This window comes from Maniola jurtina, chromosome 6, assembly GCF_905333055.1.
Source record: "Maniola jurtina chromosome 6, ilManJurt1.1, whole genome shotgun sequence".
NCBI lineage: Eukaryota > Metazoa > Arthropoda > Insecta > Lepidoptera > Nymphalidae > Maniola > Maniola jurtina.
The window spans coordinates 5,991,442-6,010,278 of NC_060034.1; the positions used below are offsets into that span (position 1 = coordinate 5,991,442).

General features: G+C 35.2%; 1 protein-coding gene across 1 annotated transcript; it reads right to left on the reverse strand.

The window, feature by feature from the left end:
- Positions 1 to 2,762: 2,762 nt before the first annotated feature.
- On the reverse strand, positions 2,763 to 5,026 carry LOC123865876 (achaete-scute complex protein T3-like). Its single transcript, XM_045907076.1, has 2 exons — positions 4,368 to 5,026; positions 2,763 to 3,073 (listed from the first exon to the last, which is right to left on the reverse strand). The coding sequence occupies exon 1, from the start codon at positions 4,956 to 4,958 to the stop codon at positions 4,374 to 4,376; it is 585 nt and encodes a 194-aa protein (XP_045763032.1). The 5' UTR covers positions 4,959 to 5,026; the 3' UTR covers positions 2,763 to 3,073; positions 4,368 to 4,373.
- Between the last annotated feature and the right edge of the window lie 13,811 nt (positions 5,027 to 18,837).

An 18,837-nucleotide genomic window follows, 5' to 3' on the forward strand; every position in this document is an offset into this window, starting at 1 on the left:
TATCTGTCTGTGGCATCGTAGGTCCTAAACTAATGAACCGATTTTAATTTAGTTTTTTTTTTTGATTGAAAGGTGGCTTGATCAAGAGTGTTCTTAGCTATAATTCAAGAAAATCGGTTCAGCTGTTTGAAAGTTATCAGCTCTTTTCTAGTCACTGTAACCTTCACTTGTCGGGGGTGTTATAAATTTTTAATTTACACTTGTTAATTCGTGTGTACGGTGTAGAGGTACCAACTTTATAAATTGAGTGGTATTTTAAGTAAATAAACTCTTTCCTATAGGTACTTACTTACATAATACGTTCTTTATTTAAGTGTTTGTTATACATTATTTCTTGATAATTTAAAAATTATTATTGGTTTGAATTGGTTCAAAAATTAAAATGTGAAACTTTCTTGACGATTAATATTAGATATAAAGCATTTCAAGAACAAGCAGTATAAGTTACATACTTACAACGCTGCAGTAGGTCATATTAAGTAGGTATACACCTATTTGCTTATCCGAACAATCATAAAATACTTCATTCAGAACTGGTTGCTACTCTTTATATTTTCGCCGCGATAATCAACAAAATTAAAGAGTAATCGTATACCTATAAATTTTGTTTACGGATTACTAGAGACATAATTATAGCAAGTGCGATTTTATTTTGATATTGGATCATAATTATGATTGATTGAATAGTTATTATAGGGCCACAAATTTCAACCGGAAATTGAGCCAAATACCTTAGCCTTGGGCATATGACGATTGGCTACTTTATATGTCAATTATTTTATAGACAGAAAAGCTTGGAACATTTTACAATCCCAAGTAGATTAAGAAATGAAACTGTTATGAATAATGACCCTTTACTCTTGATAGCTTCGGTTGCCTTTTAAAACAGCTAAGTGTTCACTATTTATTATTTATATTATTGTTTCACCGAAAGTTTAGTTGTAACGACTTAATTTCCTAGTTATCTTTCTATATTTAAGCTACAATTAACATTATGTGCGTTTTAACGGTGAAAGAAAACATCGCGAGGAAACTTCCTTGAGAGTTATCCATAATGCCCTCAAAGGTGTATGAGGTCTGCCAATCCGCACTTGGTCACCCTTCTCCTTCTTTTAGAAGACCCATGCTCGGTAGTGGGTCAGCGATGGGATGATGATAATGATGATGATAACTAATGCAAGATAATATCGTTGCATTTTTAGAATTATAGAGAGCAATCGAAGAAAACTACACAGTTCATGCAATAAAGTTATTCTTATTCTTAAGCAAACGCCGAAAAATGATTTACTTATACGATTATAAATTTTAATTTTAAGTGTTTTTTTCTTATTCTACGCTACAATAATCAACTGCCCTCGTGACTCTATTTGCAGGAATCGACACTTCACTTTTTTACAAAAATGGATTTGAATGGACTTTAGAAATGGAGATTTCCGAAACGGCAAAAAATATTTTCAGGAAAATTTTCATTGGAAGTATGTTTTTTGCTAAGGATTTTGGCAGTACTTGAATGATAATAATAGGTCTCTATAATTTTAAAGATGAGCTATGTTCGTCTATAATGAGTAGGTAATACCACACCAAATCTGACGCCAACCACTCAATCAATTCTAAATCTGCTACCAGTTTTGCAGAATCTAGATCATCATTATCGGTCCTCTACTTTTCTCGTCATCTAGCCTCCTTATTAAGGTCATTAGTGCAGCAGGCATTAGCTATTGTGAATTACTAATAATGTTGTCTGGGTAATGAGAAGTAATGATCGCAACTTCTTGTACCTACCTTGTGTCAGATGCATTTGAAGATTCAAAAGTACAGGTATTTATAAAAAAATATTTGAATTAATATATTTGTATTTCTATTTTATTCTTTTCATACGCCTGTGCAAGTAAAGAATCATATCACGCGATTTTCTTTAGAATCAAATTCATAAATTGATTTCAAATTTCAGAAGGAACAATACTTATATGTCCCTTAAATCTGCTTTAACCAGGATCAGAGCTCTATGGTACATAGTGCACCTTAAACGAATAATTATGGTTTTAGCGAATCATAGCAAAATAAACCATAAGGTATCTACTTATTGTTCAAGTGTATAGTGGACTTATAAAAGTATGATCTTCTCTATTATTATTTATTAACATTCTAAGTCCTTAGTTCATTGTCTCAGTTAGATATTACAATGAGCTCGTAGGTTTCGGTCAGATTTACCTACAACAGCTGTATCTACTGGTAGTTAGTTTGATAGACTGTCCTTTATATTTGATCACCTAAATTGCAACCAATCTATGCAGTTACATGCAAAACTACTATTGTTAAATAAACTTGTATGATTCTATAATAATTACTTTCTAAAACTGAAACTTTGTCTTCTAAAATACAGGTGTTAGAATAAGGAACCCATGTAGTTTTTAAAATAATTTATTTACAATGACAACCATATCGGTTGCTTGTTGAGGATTTCGTCAATAGTATTTACTAACAACCATCATCTTTTAAAAATCTTAAATTATTATTAGGAATCTGTCTTAGGGTACTACAACTTATCTATTTACATTAAGTCTTTGTCTCGAAATATAAACGCCAATTTTAATATAGTCATACGGAATCATCCTAATCTTAGCTTTCTTGTTGATAAAATCTGTCGGTACAATATAAACTATTTTTAAACATAATGACTAGATAGACTTTTAAAACTTAACTATAAAACTAAATCTTATTGGAAGCTAAGATAAGGCTACATAAAGGCACAGCGTGAATCAAGTCTTCTACGATACAACTAAATGCTTAAATGGAACAATAAATCGTTTCAGTCTTGGTACTGCTATTTCATCCGTGTATGAAATGTAAGCAGAGTTCGGTTGCTCAGCCACTCGGCGGAATGCATCGATGGGGTCGTTATAGTCCACCATTATCCCCTCTCATTAGGAATATACTGATTGCGCTTAATTAGAGGTTCTCTCGGAGTCTCTTGCGCTCCAACGTTTGAGTCCTACTTGATGCGAATACTTCTTTTTTTCACAATCAACAAGCCGCTCAATGGCCGCACTTTGATCACCGTAAATCACGATACCTGGAAAAAAGGAAACACGATTACATATAGGTATATTTATTTTGAAATACTTAGTTACCCGTAGCACTCGACTTGTCGATTCGAGATATCATTCCCATGAAAACCCAACTGGTATCACCAGATGTTTGCTTAGTGCTTAGCAAATATTGTAACACGTGTGCTTCCCTCAGCGCCCTTCTATTTCCTCTCGAGATTTCGTCTTCCGGTACAATAAATTAATGGGCGGCGAAGTTGGCTACTTATTTTTTGCGAGTTTTAATTTTAAGTTTTTCGATGGCGCTACCGTATTCGAGATGATCTCAAGAGATTGACCATATGCTGAAAAATATGTGTCGACAGCTCTCATTGACCGGATGCAACGTATTGATTTAAGATAAACAAACAGAGGTTGGCAGTGATGCGAAACCTGTTCCCACTTGCAACAAATCAGAGCGATCTCTAAGGACCTGTTGTTATTAGAATACACCACTTTTTATGTGCAATTTTCTCACTACATGCGGGACGAACCACAAGAGTTTTAGAAGTAATTGTTACTTAGCAAAATGAGTAGCAAAGATGCGGGCAAAATGCACCTACTTAATAAACCTGTCTGAAACTGGCTGGTGAAATATCTAGCAAAAAATTTAGGTACGTATCCTATAAAAGTTTTTATGAAACGACATATTTTAAGATTCGCTATTGTCAAAGACAATCTTTTGTGCCAACGTTATTTAACAATGAATAGATAAAGTCTACCCGACGACGGTTCAATGCGTTGCTATAATGGTGGATGTGTTTACCTTTTGCCTCGTAAGGCAGAGGGTCCTAAATCTCTTTTGAAGTTGTGCAACATAAAAGCATAGACCTGACCCGGTAGGTAACCGTGACTAACGAATAGGACAAAAAGCTTAGCATATTTCTGATATTTACCTGAGCTTTTTATACTAACAAGGACGCCGAAAATAATTAAAAGCTAAAATTTATCATCATTGAGGTAACAAAAAATTCTCCTAACTATAAAGTCAATAAAGTCGCGACAAAAATGTAAACAAAGTGATAAGAATTTGGAACTATCAAAGCTCCGGCGCTTATATCAACACACATTAAGGACTCATTCACGAGATTTCACAAGACCTATCTTATCAATTTTTCTTGTAACCTTGTCGCCTTATCACTGCCACACTTAAGTAAGCCAAGTTCACGATTTAGGTACCTACTTTAAATTATTTATATTCCTTTGACATCCTCAAGAAATTTTAGATAGAAATAGAGACAGATAAATATTGAAAACAAAAGATCAAAATATGCAACTAACCTTAAATCATTGCTGCTGCCACCAAGAAATGACATCGAGTAATTCTTCATCTTCCGGGCTCATCGGATCATAGGAGTCGTAGGCATCATGACAGGTAGGTCCCGCTGAACCTTCAGATACGAGTGAAGGTGCGGGTGAATGAGATTCTTCAGATGAAGGAGGCGTCTGAGGTCCACTGCTGTTTATACCCAAACTCAGTTGCGTATCTGAACATCCTTCTTCACTCTCTTCCAACAATCGTTTTAAGCTCTTGATATACTCAACGGCTAACCTCAAAGTATCCACTTTGCTCAATTTTCTGGAAGACCCCCTGCCGCCTGCCAGAGCAGCCGTAACAGCTGATGGAATGTGCTGACGGAGCGCTGCAAATCCATTATTAACTTGTTTCACTCGATTCCTTTCCCTTGCATTTCTTCGAGCCACAGATGCAGGTTGGGTAGGGTAAGGCTGGTGGTGGAGGTAAGTCTTCTTCTTGCACCGCGTCGTGTCAACCGGAGCAGGCGCCAGGCGTCTCGGCGCGGGAGACTGCAGTTGCGTGAGCTTTTGGTTGACGCCGAGGTTTTGGTATGCGTGAATCGCCGCCATGGGCATCGCGAGTGTATCGATAGTAGGTCAAGTGGAGCGCACGAGTGCGTGCCGCGAAGGTTGCCGGTGGATTGGCGGAGGTGGCGCGCACCCCCGACACTAAGTAGCGCAGCGGCGCGCGGCGCGGTGGGGCGCGTGCCCGGCGCGCGCGCACGCACGGGCCTACGCTCTCTCCGCCTCGGCTACTTGTTGCACGTTGCCCGTTGATCAAAATACACCGGCACTCATTATTATGCCACTAGATTTGCCCGCGATGCTTTTCGCGTAGTAGGTACTTTTACATTACCTATAGTCGATCGATCCTATGATTTCCTTCTAGAATTGGTTTGGGCCTGCACCTACCTTGGTTCGACTTTGGAAATGAAAAGACTTTGTACAGCATTTTAATGATTTTAATCAAACTTAGACGGAAGAAAAATAATAAAGCGCTTTTTGGTTTATTGAAGACATAAACTCTTCAGCTAATTTTTTATAAATTCTTTTTTATTTAACATCAATGTATGTACAGAAATACATTTTACAGACATGTTATCTATAGATAGAACTTGCACAGCTATTGTCAGTGGTTGTAGCGCATAATTACCCTGACCATTACCTTGTTCGGCGGACGAGATTCGCTCTAGAGGTTGTTAGGCAAAATAGACGCTGTAAAAGATGTCACGGACGATATTCCGATCCTGATAATGTTGAGCTTACATTAACTAAAGCTGTTTATTGCAGAAAATTATAACATCATGTAGAAATATTACCCTGCTTTTGTTTGGCATAATTTTTTAACAACTAAAAAAAGAAGGTTTTAAGGTTATCAACATTAAAAAATATTTTAGATAATAATGTTGAATAATAAATTGTTTGTCAAAAGAAATTAATTGCGGGACTCCATTAGGATTCTCGTAAATTAAATTAGTTTAAATCTCCACTTTTTTTAATTTGCTGCAAGCAACCCAGAATAAATATCTCTTAATATTACTAAAGTTTTACAATCATTACTATTACCCATTTGGGCGATGTTCTTATCGACGGAACGGGAATAGTTTGTGCGATTTGTTTGGAAAAGTTCATTTTCTTCTTTCAGTAATAATATAACTCAAAATTTAAAAAACCCCCAACACAAAAACCTCTATAAGAAAACTAGAAAAGAGCTGATAACTTTCAAACGGTTCAACCGATTTTCTTCGATTATAACTAAGAACACTATCGATTAAGCCACCTTTCAAACAAAAAAAACTAAGTATATTAAAATCGGTTCATTCGTTTAGGAGCTACGATTCCACAGACAGACACAGATACACAGCACTTATAACAGCCCTCTTATTGGGTCGGGGGTTAAAAATGAGGTACATTTCTACTTATAGTTTATAAGTTCTTTTACTGTATAGGAACTGCTAGAGATCTGTATGATTTTTTTAAGTTATCTTGTACGAGTAATAATGTACGAGACAAGTAGATAAATTAAATATCTAGGTTTACTTACAAAGTCGCGTGCAAAAGCTAGTCTCATCTCTACTAATTGTCTATTACTTATCCAGTTTTTCTTGGACCTACTATGTGGTTAATAGGGCAACATGTCTGATGGATTTTGTAATCTGCCCCATTATTATGGTGCTATTCTAAGCTTAAATTATCCATTCCCGTCAAAGATGTTAATGGGAGCGGTGCGCCTACGCTCCTGCGTCCAAGACAGGTGCGTGTGGGAACTCGGAATATCAAAGCCTAACTTAGACATCACTTTTACTTTAGCTTGGCTGTGAGTTATTCGCTGACTGTAAAGGAATGTTAATTGATTTTTATCACATTCGTTTTTGCTGAATTTCAAGTGCAATTTTACTGTCTAGGTCTAATGTATAAACATGGAATTACGCATAGCTATTACTCAAATTAAAATCGTTTATTCCACTATCCGTAAGTTGTTAGGTACTTTTCCAATGAATGTTTAGCGATATTTTTTAAAATGTAAATATTTTATTTTTTATGTTGTTAAAATACGCGTAAGTGAATATAATTTTAACCTTTTCAATTTTAAATATATTGGATGGAGACTTTCAGATTTTAACACCTCTTTACGTAGATATTTTTTAATGAAAAGTCTAAGCTAAACTAATTTTATTTGTTCATGAACACATTCTAATTTTTTTTTGTGAGGTAAGCATAAATTCACGGTTTTCGAATTTTTTCCTTTACTTGTGCTATAAGACCTACCTACCTGCCTTTCATGATTCTAGGACAACGGGAAGTACCCTATAGGTTTTCTTGACAGACACGACGGACGGACAGATGGATAGACAGACAGACAACAAAGTGATCCTATAAGGGTTCCGTTTTTCTTTTTGAGGCACGGAACCTAAAAATAGTTAGAATTAGGTATGTATACTGTATAGTCAAGTGTCAGGTTATAGACGGCAGGTGCGTAGCGTGCGATGTGGCGTGTGCGGCGTGTGCCCAGTGCGTCGCCGTCCGCTGCGTGTTGCGTCATCCGTAACGTCACGCACTAATATTGACCTCTGTTTCAACCCGACTACGGGAGTGTCGTAAGTTTAAGTTTGTATGTATGTTTGTTATCTGTTCCTTCTTAATTACTTAAAATTTTTAGGGTTTCGTACCTCAAAAGGAAAAATGGAACTCTTATAGGACCACTTTGTTGTCTGTCTGTCAGTCTATCCGTCGATAGGTTACTACCCGTTAACCTAGAATCATGAAATTTGGCAGATAGGTAGGTCTTATAGCACAAATAAACAAAAAAATCCGAAATCAATTAAAATATTGTGTTCATAATTTTCAAAGTAAGATAACTGTACCAAGTGGAGTATCATATGAAAAGACTTTACCTGTACGTATATTCAAAAACAGATTTTTATTTATTATTATGCACAATAGTTTTTAATTTATTGTGCAAAATGTCAAAAAAAATACGACTCTAGTACGGAACCCTCAGTGTGCGAGTCTGACTCGCACTTGGCTGGTTTTTTATGAATAGGTGTCGTTGGCTTCATCTTATCATTCAGCACTCTGTTCCGTTCCGTTGCAAAAGGCTATTTATATCGTCAGAAAAATCACACTAATATTATAAAGGAGAAAGTTTGTATGTGTGTCTGTGTGTGTGTGTGTGTGTGTATGTTTGTTACTCCTTCACGCAAAAACTACTGGACGGATTGGGCTGAAATTTAGAATGGAGATAGATTATACCCTGGATTAGCACATAGGCTACTTTTTATCTCGGAAAATCAAAGAGTTCTCACGGGAATTTTAAAAACCTACATCCACGCGAACGAAGTCGCGGGTATCAGCTAGTACTTAATAATAATTATTTGTAACAAGATGATGCCCGAAAAAGCTAGCAGACAGACGGACATAGTTTTGCATTTATAATATTAGTAAGCATGCATAATAGTTTTTTATATTTCGAAAGGTCAGGTTATCTAACACAGGTGCGTAGCGTGTGCGCAGTGTGACACCATGCGGATCAAGCTACGTCATCCATGACGTCACGCACACATTTTATTTAGATTCCCGTTTTGTATTACAGTTACAAGGGTTTGTACCGTTTTGTAGAATATCAAATGATTGACACTTAATTTTATCTTATTAATTAATTACTAGCTAATTCGTACGTACGTTCGTAAGAAACTAAATTATTAAACTTTTTCGAAACACAGTTTCATCCCTTAACGGGCACGCTGTCGCCATCTGTATTCAACCCTTATTACGAGGTTACCAAAATCGTTACAATAACACACCCTATTACCTGTTTCAACCCCATAAATAGTTCGCTGTGAACTTTGTAGGTGGAGCTACAATGTTATTTCCATAAAATGTAGGGTAGGGGTTCCATTGTTTAACTTTCAATACAATCGTGTATAACATTTAAAGTATTTATGTATGTAAGTTAATAATTTTATCGAGATTTATTTAGTTCTTGTTCTATTTTGATACAATTTTTATAAATTCGATAACTTAGACATGTCTAGAATTTAAATGATGCTGGACTGGACGATGACTGGATGATGGACTTTATCCGTGTGGATTTTCGAAATTCCGTGCGAACTCTTTGATTTTCGTAGGTAAGAGACAGACAGGCAGATAGACAGACAGAGAGATAGATAGACAGGCAAACACAATTTCGCATTCATAATAGATATTAGTATGATTGGCTATATAGTCAAGTGCGCAATTCAAACCACTCGTTTAAAAATAAGTCGGACAAAGTGGTAACTTACATTGGTGTGCTGATTCCACAGGTTATTCGCAATATTTCTTACAAAGTATAAATTGTATTCATTCATTTAACGAACCGCATCTTCGATCCGATATGGCCAATAAACGCGATCTGATCAACCATATTCGTAAAGTTGTTGAAATCAATCATGAAACTTTCTTCAACGCATAAGGCGATAAATTTTAATACCATGACGTACAGTAGCTAATGACCAATTAGTAGAATATGGCACTCCTGATTGGTCAAGCCTAATCTTTCATGCTTGTATCATGAGCGAAATACTCAGTAGGTACTACTTTTAAACTGCTCATTTATCATATTTTGGTCATAAATCTCCTGCCAAGTATTACACTTTAAGAAATGAATTATAACTTATGAAGACATAACGCACCATAATGGGATTTGTATTTTGCAAATTAAAAATGATTTCTTATGTCTATTTTTTGAACTCATTTTCAAAAAATGATATTTAAGATTATTTTTGTGTTTATTTCAACTCAATTACCCTGATAGTTTTAAAGTTATTAACATAAGGAGCTCATGCATACTTCAGGAGTAATTTAAAAAAAAAACTATTACAACATACTTTTTTTCGATTTTTATAAACTTTTTTATGATTTTGAGCCTAGTTTCGCATCTTTTCGTTTGTGCACTTTGTGACTGGTCACATTGTATAATTTAATACTCAAATTATAATTTAATTGGATTACAAAGCTTTTACTTAATGGGAGGAGGTAAGTAGCTGGCCACGGTTGCCAGGTCTCTTTTATTACTCGGACATTTTCAGTGTGCGCTCGTTGTAATTACGTTGTCATTCCCTGAATTTATTGATACCCTTAATTGCCGTGTCGGTTACGCTTCTGCATTCGTCACAGCTTGCTTAAAGTATGATTTTGTTTAAAATGGTCGTCAAATTTAAAGACTTAACAGTAGGTCCGGAACCAATCATTGACTTAATGCAGTCATAATTATATTAATGTTTAGGCTTTATAAAAGCCTCATATGAATATTTGCTTGGTATTTTACAAGAATTGAGTTTATAGACCTTTATTTTAGGCTAGCTAACCATCCCGGTTTCACTCGCATGGAATTTTTGAAAATAGATGAGGGGTGGAATTTACAAAAAAATCCTGAAACACATAGGTATTTCATCATTTTTGACCGAATGAGAATTTTGACTACAAAGTTTTACTTTCGTTATAGGTACCTTTTTAATAACGTCATAAACTTTAACACTAAAATGATAATGTGTATAAAATATGCTTATTCCACTTGCAAAAAGCCCTCGCGTCGGTAAGAAAGCGCACTTTGATGACAGCCATAAGATATTACTTAAGTTACAAGATACAAGTCATATAAATGACAAAGCGGCGACAGCAGACACAGACAGATTCCGATTGTCATCGAAACAAACGCTCTCCCTCGGCCTCTAAATTATACTCAGTTGCGGCAATAATTTCTCTAGTCATCTAGAAGGCTATCATTTACCGAAACAATCAAAAATAAAAGGAGGCATCGCACATGTATACGGGCATTAGCGTTGTTGGCCGCAAATATCGGAGGAGAGTGTATAATTTTGTGTTTGCTGACACCGGGGCTCTACGCTTGTTGCCATTCCACAATATATCACAGGCGCACGTACGCGCCGTAGCATATAATTCGTATAATTTATTGCATATCTACTAGTAGTAGCGAGACGGGACACGGTTAATAGTGGATAACCACGCGACATACGCGTTTATGTACAGTCGAGTCGAATATGCCTCGAGCAATGCGAACCCAGCGTTTAGCAATTCATGTCAAATGAACTATAAACGGTCACTTCTTGCCTTGATTGTTGGTTAATCTTGATAAATGGTAATATGTATTAAATGAGTATGATAGAGTCTTATTTTTAGCGTTTACTTAAATTGAGGGCACACGTAACTTATTGAGTATAATAGCACGCGACGCTATGAAACGGAATGCTACAAAACAACTTTAGAGTTCTTTTATTTTATCACAGACAGGCCTCGGTTGAAAAAAATTGTGGTATGACATTGTATGAAGCTGCAGACATGGTATAACGTACGTTGCATGAGTCATACAAAACGTAGTACATTCATGTTACATTTCTAAAAATAGACTATTTCATATGGTGATGGGAAAAATAACTTGAAAAGTCTTTTTAAATTATGTTACACTTGTTACTTTACGTAATTTGAGGAAAATCACTATGCAAAATCTCACTAAGTTTGAAAATTATAGCATTCTTTCATTCGCTTCTGGAACTAAGATGCTAAACAGTATGCGAGCGAAAGCACTCGCACCGCTGCGTGTTAAGTGTGAAAGTGGGAAAATGAAAAAAAAAAAAAAACACTTTCTGTGAAAATTCACCTTTGCGCTTGTGAAGACAAAAATCACCTAAAGAAGTAGCAATAATGCCCATGTCAATGTATTTCGCAAAATTGTATCTATTCTAATCTATAAATTTTCTAAATAAGTATTGGCAAAGATGATATAAATTAGGAGAAAATCTATACTGATTCATTAAATTGACAAATAACTAATTAAGAGACTTAAAATTTGAGTGGGTGTGGAAACATAAGTTTTATGATGTAATCTCGGAAATACCATTCTTGTCTTCAGTCTATTATTTATGTTAATTTAATTGGCTTCTTATCAAATTAATATTTTTTCTTCAACTGTACCTCATTGACGTTCCACGGCGAACAACGTATTGCGGTTTTATTTGCGTTTTTATTTATTTCTATCGTAATAAAATTGCACTATGCAGTGCTGTTGGTAACGTTTAGATGCAAGAATTATCTTTGTCTATGTATTATTTCATAAGTAGGTACCAATACCTACAGGTACAAGTACCTACCTGTACTTATAGGTAGGTAGGTACAAATATTGGTGCTAAATTGATGTCTATGATTTAAAAATGCATAAGTGCCTTTTATTAAACTCAGATAGTTATTCTAAAATTATTAAAACTTAAACATTAAATTTTTATGTTACCTTGCTAATATGTCTGTATATCTGTCTGTTCGTGCTTGTATTCAAAATAGCTGAACTGATCTTGATTCGACCATTTAACAAAAAATAGCAATATTTTTGAAAAACTTAAATATCCTACAACAGCCCACACCATGTAGACTAGAAAAAAAATCGTCCCCGCTATACATACCTATAGGGGAGGTACCCTAAACAATTTTTTTTTTCAGGACTTTATTTTACCACTATGTCCGCATAGTTAATAAATATTAAATTTTAATTTATAAAAATTAAATTAGTAAATACTTAAGTCGAATCACAGCTTTCTAGTGCTAATAGTCTCTGAGCTAAGCTACGGACCGGTAGACGGACATGGTGAAACTATACCTAAGGGTTCCTTGTTTATTATGAGACCCTAAAAAGAAAAAGATAAGGCTTCCTCAATTCGAGAGTCCTACACGCACTTGACCTGTATTTATAAATGTTGTAACCCTTTAAGTCAGTTTTAAAAGATTTAATTTATCTCATCCTCTTTATGAACGCTACGTGTTTCAATGTGCTCAATGAATTTAACCTGTCATTACAATTACGAAGTAATTAGGTATTTTACGACGACGTTTTAAAGAGTTCGAATTGATTTCTTGCTTGAGCTTGATTTATTCCAACGATTTCAGATTAGACGAACGTAACAATTACCAAAGTTTCACAAACACACTGACAAACATTATCAGTACAATTTATATGTGATACCATCTTACTTTATTGCTTAACCAATTACTTATATATTGGAGTCGTTCCTAGTACCTCTAGTCTATATAGAATTCTTATTATGGTAAGGTTCCGTATCTCAAAAGGAAAAAAGATAGGATCTCTTCGTTGTTTGTCTGTTTGTTAGTCCGTCAAAAACCTACAGGGTACTTCCCGTTGAACTAGAATCATGAACTTTAGCAGTTAGGTAGGTTTTATAGCACACATAAGGGGAAACTCCGTAAACCATGAATTTGTGTTTACATCACAAAAAAATGTGGTCCTTTTTATTTGTGTTGTCATTATTAGAATTAATCCAAGTCAATAATAAATAATATGAATGAAATTGATGGTACTTTCGTGTTTAAAAAAAAATGTGGTCATAAACAAATAATACTTAATTAGTATTTTCAACTTTCAAAGTAAGATTAATATTATATCGAATGGGTTATCATAATATGAAAGCGCTTTACTTTGCACATTCTAAAACAGATTTTAATTTATTTTTATTTATAGGTACCTTACCTATTCGCTGCGTAGCTCAGAGCGTACAATGTATTGTCAGCATACCTAATGTGAACGAAAAAATATAGTCTGACTTCACGTTCACGCTAAGACTGACATTATTAGGTTAGGTGTAAATGCTAACTCCCAATATAGGTTTTCTTAAATCTGAACGGAATCGCGTAAACGGCGCTTTCACTTTGCATTGCATGCATTGCAATGCAACATGCATTGTTTTAAACAAGCAGAGGGGAAAAATTAACAAAATATAAATTTTTTCCACAGTATTTTTTGCCACCCAATTTAACTAGTTTCATTAGAGATTCGGGGTCAAACCTTATCATTAGGCAACTCCTAAACTGGATTTATTTAATTTGTGGCTTAATGAAATAATCCCTAATTTATTGGAATCTCATTAGCTGCAATAAGGTGGTCTGTTGTTTTTATTGAGCAGGTGTACACAAATTACGCACTTTCTATGATGGACCAGTTTGTAGTGTCAACGGGCGATTTCAAAGCGGTAGCTGATCGTAATGGCGCTATAAATAAAAAATCGGTCAAGTGCGAGTCGGGCTCGCACACTAAGGGTTCCGTACCATCGAAAAAGATCGTATCTACTTTTTTTTTTTACATGGCACGTGGCATCATTTTAAAAATAATTTATTATTTGTTGCTCTAAGCAGCATGCATAAAAATACACATAGGTTATTGGGATACAGCCCGCCGACAAACATACAGGTGGACTGACGGACATCGGAGGCTTAAGTTTACGGTTTAAGTTACTAATTAGTAATAGAGTCCCGTTGACAACCTTCAGGTACGGAACGGTCAAATGCGAATCGGACTCGACCTCAAAGGGTTCCGTAAATCCGTACCATCGTACAAGATACCTATAACACTAAGATTATTTTATTTTATTTTTTATTTGCATGGCAGCCATGTTGATATCTGCCATCTTAGTTATTTTATTATTTGTTATTATAGCGGTAATAGAAATACACAATCTGTGAAGATTTCAACTCTCTATCTATTAATAGAGTTCATGAGATAACCGCCCGCTGACAGTCAGATGGACGGACAGCGGCGGAGGCTTATAAATAGGGTCCCGTTGGTTAGATATAGAACCCTAAAAACGTTTTCCACTATAAGTTTCAACAAATTTTCTAATCATGTCGATTATGAAACGATATTTCATATAACGTTTTGTATAACAAAATAATTAATATGATAATCGCTTATTAGCTGAACATCTGCTTACGTGGAGTTTGAAAATGTGATGTCGAACATGATATTAGCATATTTGTTGTATTGATTGTGTTGTTTATATTTCTGTCTTAGTCTATTAATTAGGTTTCATCACAGAAACTTGCAATAATATCACATTAATTCCCCATTTGTGTCCAAAGTATTTTCTATCTTAGTAGAACAAGATAATTTATTACCCTGCAAGATAATATATTAGCACATTATGGTGTTGCAGTTCTTATTTGTGGGTCAACTTAATTCCAAAATAATCCAGAGGCCCTAATGATACTTTTCAGTTCTAAAACGTGACAACTTAGGAAAAAACACGAAATTAGAACGAAGAATGTGATCAACTCACACGAACGTCGTCAATTCACAATGTTTATATATATAAGTATAATGCGAAATGCGGAAACGCATTAGGTACCTACGTATATTACTCTGGCTTTACTCGAAAGTTACACGGCTTCAGGAGACATACCTACCTGCCTACCTATTTGCTTTAATAATAGATGTACATATACGGTTTTCAAAGAATATAATTTGCTTTTATTTTGACATTTTTCATGTTAATCTCAGTATCTATTACAAAGTCTATAGATGGTAAAAATGACATTGAATTAAAGTAGTATATTTCCAGCTATGGGGTAATAATATGGCAGGTATTAGTTTGAGCGCGTAGTCAAGAAAACTTAGCGTTAAGTAGGTATATTAAAAGTGCCTTACAGTAAGCTCTTATGTACTGAATATAAGTATACCGTTAAGTAAGTAAGTATATTCTAAGCACTATCGTATCGGATCGCAATTTTGCTACAAGCGTAGGCCAACCTATTGTTACGCCATACTCTGCGATTGGCGGGCATTCACTTTGCCTTGCCAACGCTCCTCCAATCACGGCCAGAGGCTCTAGTTAGGCATAGATATTTGCAAGCGTTTTTAGTGCTACGCGTGCGTAGACTAACTGTAGAGTTGTCCTTATAAGATTTATGTAGCATAAATTTCTTGTTAAGCAAATCTAGTTGGAATATTCTTGTTGGAATCAAATAACTGATTCAAACCAAATCCATCCAAACTACTTACCTATAGTATTATAAATACAAAAGTGTGTCTCTGTGTCTATCCGTCTGCTAGATTTTTACGGCCAAAGGTACAGGTAGCCTGCATCACAGGGAAGAACATAAACTATTTTTAGTCCCCGAAATTCAAAAGTTCTCCCGGGATTCTTATTAAACTCAAATCCATGTGGACAAAGCTCTATCTAATTCATCTAGTTATTTACTAATAAAGTAAATGAGAAGTGTTGTCACACAAAAATACTATCCTTTCCAACTTGTCCGGTGGATATTCCAAAAAATTTCGTTCATACAAACACACAAATTGCAAACACAACGAATAATAATAACATAAAACAACAAATAATAATAAACACAACCAACAAATAATAATACAAGTGTAAATTAAAAATTTATAACACCCCCGACAAGTGAAGGTTACAGTAACTAGAAAAGGGCTGATAACTTTCAAACGGCTGAACCGATTTTTTTGGATTATAGCTAAAAACACTCTCGATCAAGCCACCTTTCAAACAAAAAAACTAAATTAAAATCGGTTCATTAGATTGGGAGCTACGATGCCACAGACAGATACACAGATACACACGTCAAACTTATAACACCCCTCTTTTGGGATCGGGGGTTAAAAATATGATGGATTATGACATTTTCTCAAAGAATGTATATTTTGAACTATCTAACTGCATGTCTGGATTAAACACACCCGTTAAATTAAAATTAGCGTACTAAATTTGCAACTCGATACGGGCCGTGTAATGTTGCACCCCCGAGCGTCCTATAAATAGTTGCCGAGATGCTGAGGCTCTCGTCTCATTAATTCATTGTCACCTTATATTTCTTGCTAGATCTTTGAACCGAGTTTCCATTGCACTATCCGTTACTTCTACAGAATGACTATCAAGGTACAAGGTGTGAGGGATGAAGGTACAGTCGAAGACACTGCTGATCACGAGGCAGAACGCCAATGATGATGGACGGATCAAATCAAGGCAACAATGAAAGTAACTACTTTAGGTACATGAGTATACGTGAAAATGAGTAGTCAAGGAGGAGTCAAACTACCCAGTCTGCTAAAACTGTTACGGTCTATGCTCGAAGAAGGAGCTACCCTGTCGAATGAATTGATTAAAATTCATATATTTTAAGCGACTTAAGGAGGTTATGTATCCGTCGCATATACTTAATATTTATGTATTAGGTATGTCAGCGAATAGGTCCATAGGAATCTCAAAGACAAATGAACCGATTTTGATGTTTTTTTTTCTATTAACTAAAGAAATTTATCGTCTTATAAAAATCTATAGGTACATGAGTATACGTGAAAATGAGTAGTCAAGGAGGAGTCAAACTACCCAGTCTGCTAAAACTGTTACGGTCTATGCTCGAAGAAGGAGCTACCCTGTCGAATAAATTGATTAAAATTCATATATTTTAAGCGACTTAAGGAGGTTATGTATCCGTCGCATATACTTAATATTTATGTATTAGGTATGTCAGCGAATAGGTCCATAGGAATCTCAAAGACAAATGAACCGATTTTGATGTTTTTTTTCTATTAACTAAAGAAATTTATCGTCTTATAAAAATCTATACTAATATTATAAATGCAAGAGGTGTCTGTGTCCACCTATCTGTTTGTCTACGTGCCTATCTATTTTCATACGTTTTCACGACTAAATCTTTGGCTGATCTTGACGACATTTGGTACAGGGTTGTGCCCTAAAGGTAACTAGGATAGTTTACTTATTTTTACGAGTAAACAAAAAGTTCCCACAGGATTATTAGCAAACCTGAATCTACGGCAGTACCTAACCATTGATGTTGGACCTAATGGAAACACACGCTTTGCTTGTTTATTTATCATAAAGCGATAGCTATCGTGAGATTCCAATCTGAAAAAATCTTAAGCTAAGATCGACTAAAGTAAAAAGGTCAAAACATTTCTACTGTGAAACTAATATCCATTTAAGCTTGTAACCTCTTTGTAATGCAGTGGTTGCTAAAACTTAGGTATTTTGTTTTTTTTAATAGAACCAAAATTTTATTGTGTATTGCGTCATGACGAAGCCAGGTTTGTGATAATATAACGGATAGCTCAAGCAAGTCAGGCTCGCGCACTGAGGGTTCCGTACTCGGGTATTTTTCCAACATTTTGCACGATAAATCAAAAACCATTATACATAAAAATAAATAAAAATCTGTTTTAAATTATACAAGTAAAGCCCTTTCATATGATACCCCACTTGGTAGAGTTATCTTACTTTGAAAATTGAAACACTTTTTAATTTTTTTTTAATGATGTAACCACTTTGCGGTTTTCAGATTCATTCCTGTACTTGTGCTATAAGACCTACCTACCTGCCAAATTTCATGATTCTAGCTCAACGGGAAGTACCCATAGGTTTTCTTAAAAGACACGACAGACGGACAGACGGACAGACAGACAGACAGACAGAAAACAAAGTAGTCCTATAAGAGTTCCGTTTTTCCTTTTGAGGTATGTACTCTAAAAACGTTTACTTTGGTAGTTGTGCCATACGTCACTTTATACTAAAGGATAGGTCTCCATCATCACGCCCATATTATTCTATCGATTAAAACGATGACGACAACATTTTTTTCATTCATTAACACCAAAGATAGGCCAAAGCTGCTTCAGCTTACTGAGAAAAAGAATTTCATTCACAAACACTCAAACAATCAAGTCACGTCCCCTTCCTGGCTTCCGAATACGCGTCACTATGGAATAGTGGTCGGAACTTTTACTTTTGTACAAGAAAACCTCATTGAATCGTCACGTAGTACTAATTTCATCGTCATTACAGAAACGTGTGATAATCTCTGAGAAGTTGGCGCCAGATTTTTATTGTTCCCTGTGATCCTTCCGTGGTTTGGATTTGGACGTGATTTGTTTTGTAATAGATTCCAAAAAAGGGTATAATGACCGCATGATAATATTTTGTAATAGTATTCGTTTTAGGGTTCTGCAGTCTAAAATATAATTTAGGATTTTTATCCCTATAATGCCTAACCCTGAATAAAAACCCTGCGCATGACACTGTTCAGAAGATATATTTTTCATAATAATTCTAATAGGTATGCATCTTATATCTGTTTCTATGAT

Coding starts and splice junctions, on each gene's coding strand:
- LOC123865876 (XM_045907076.1), bottom strand. CDS start 4,958: ATGCCCATGGCGGCGATTCACGCATACCAAAACCTCGGCGTCAACCAA.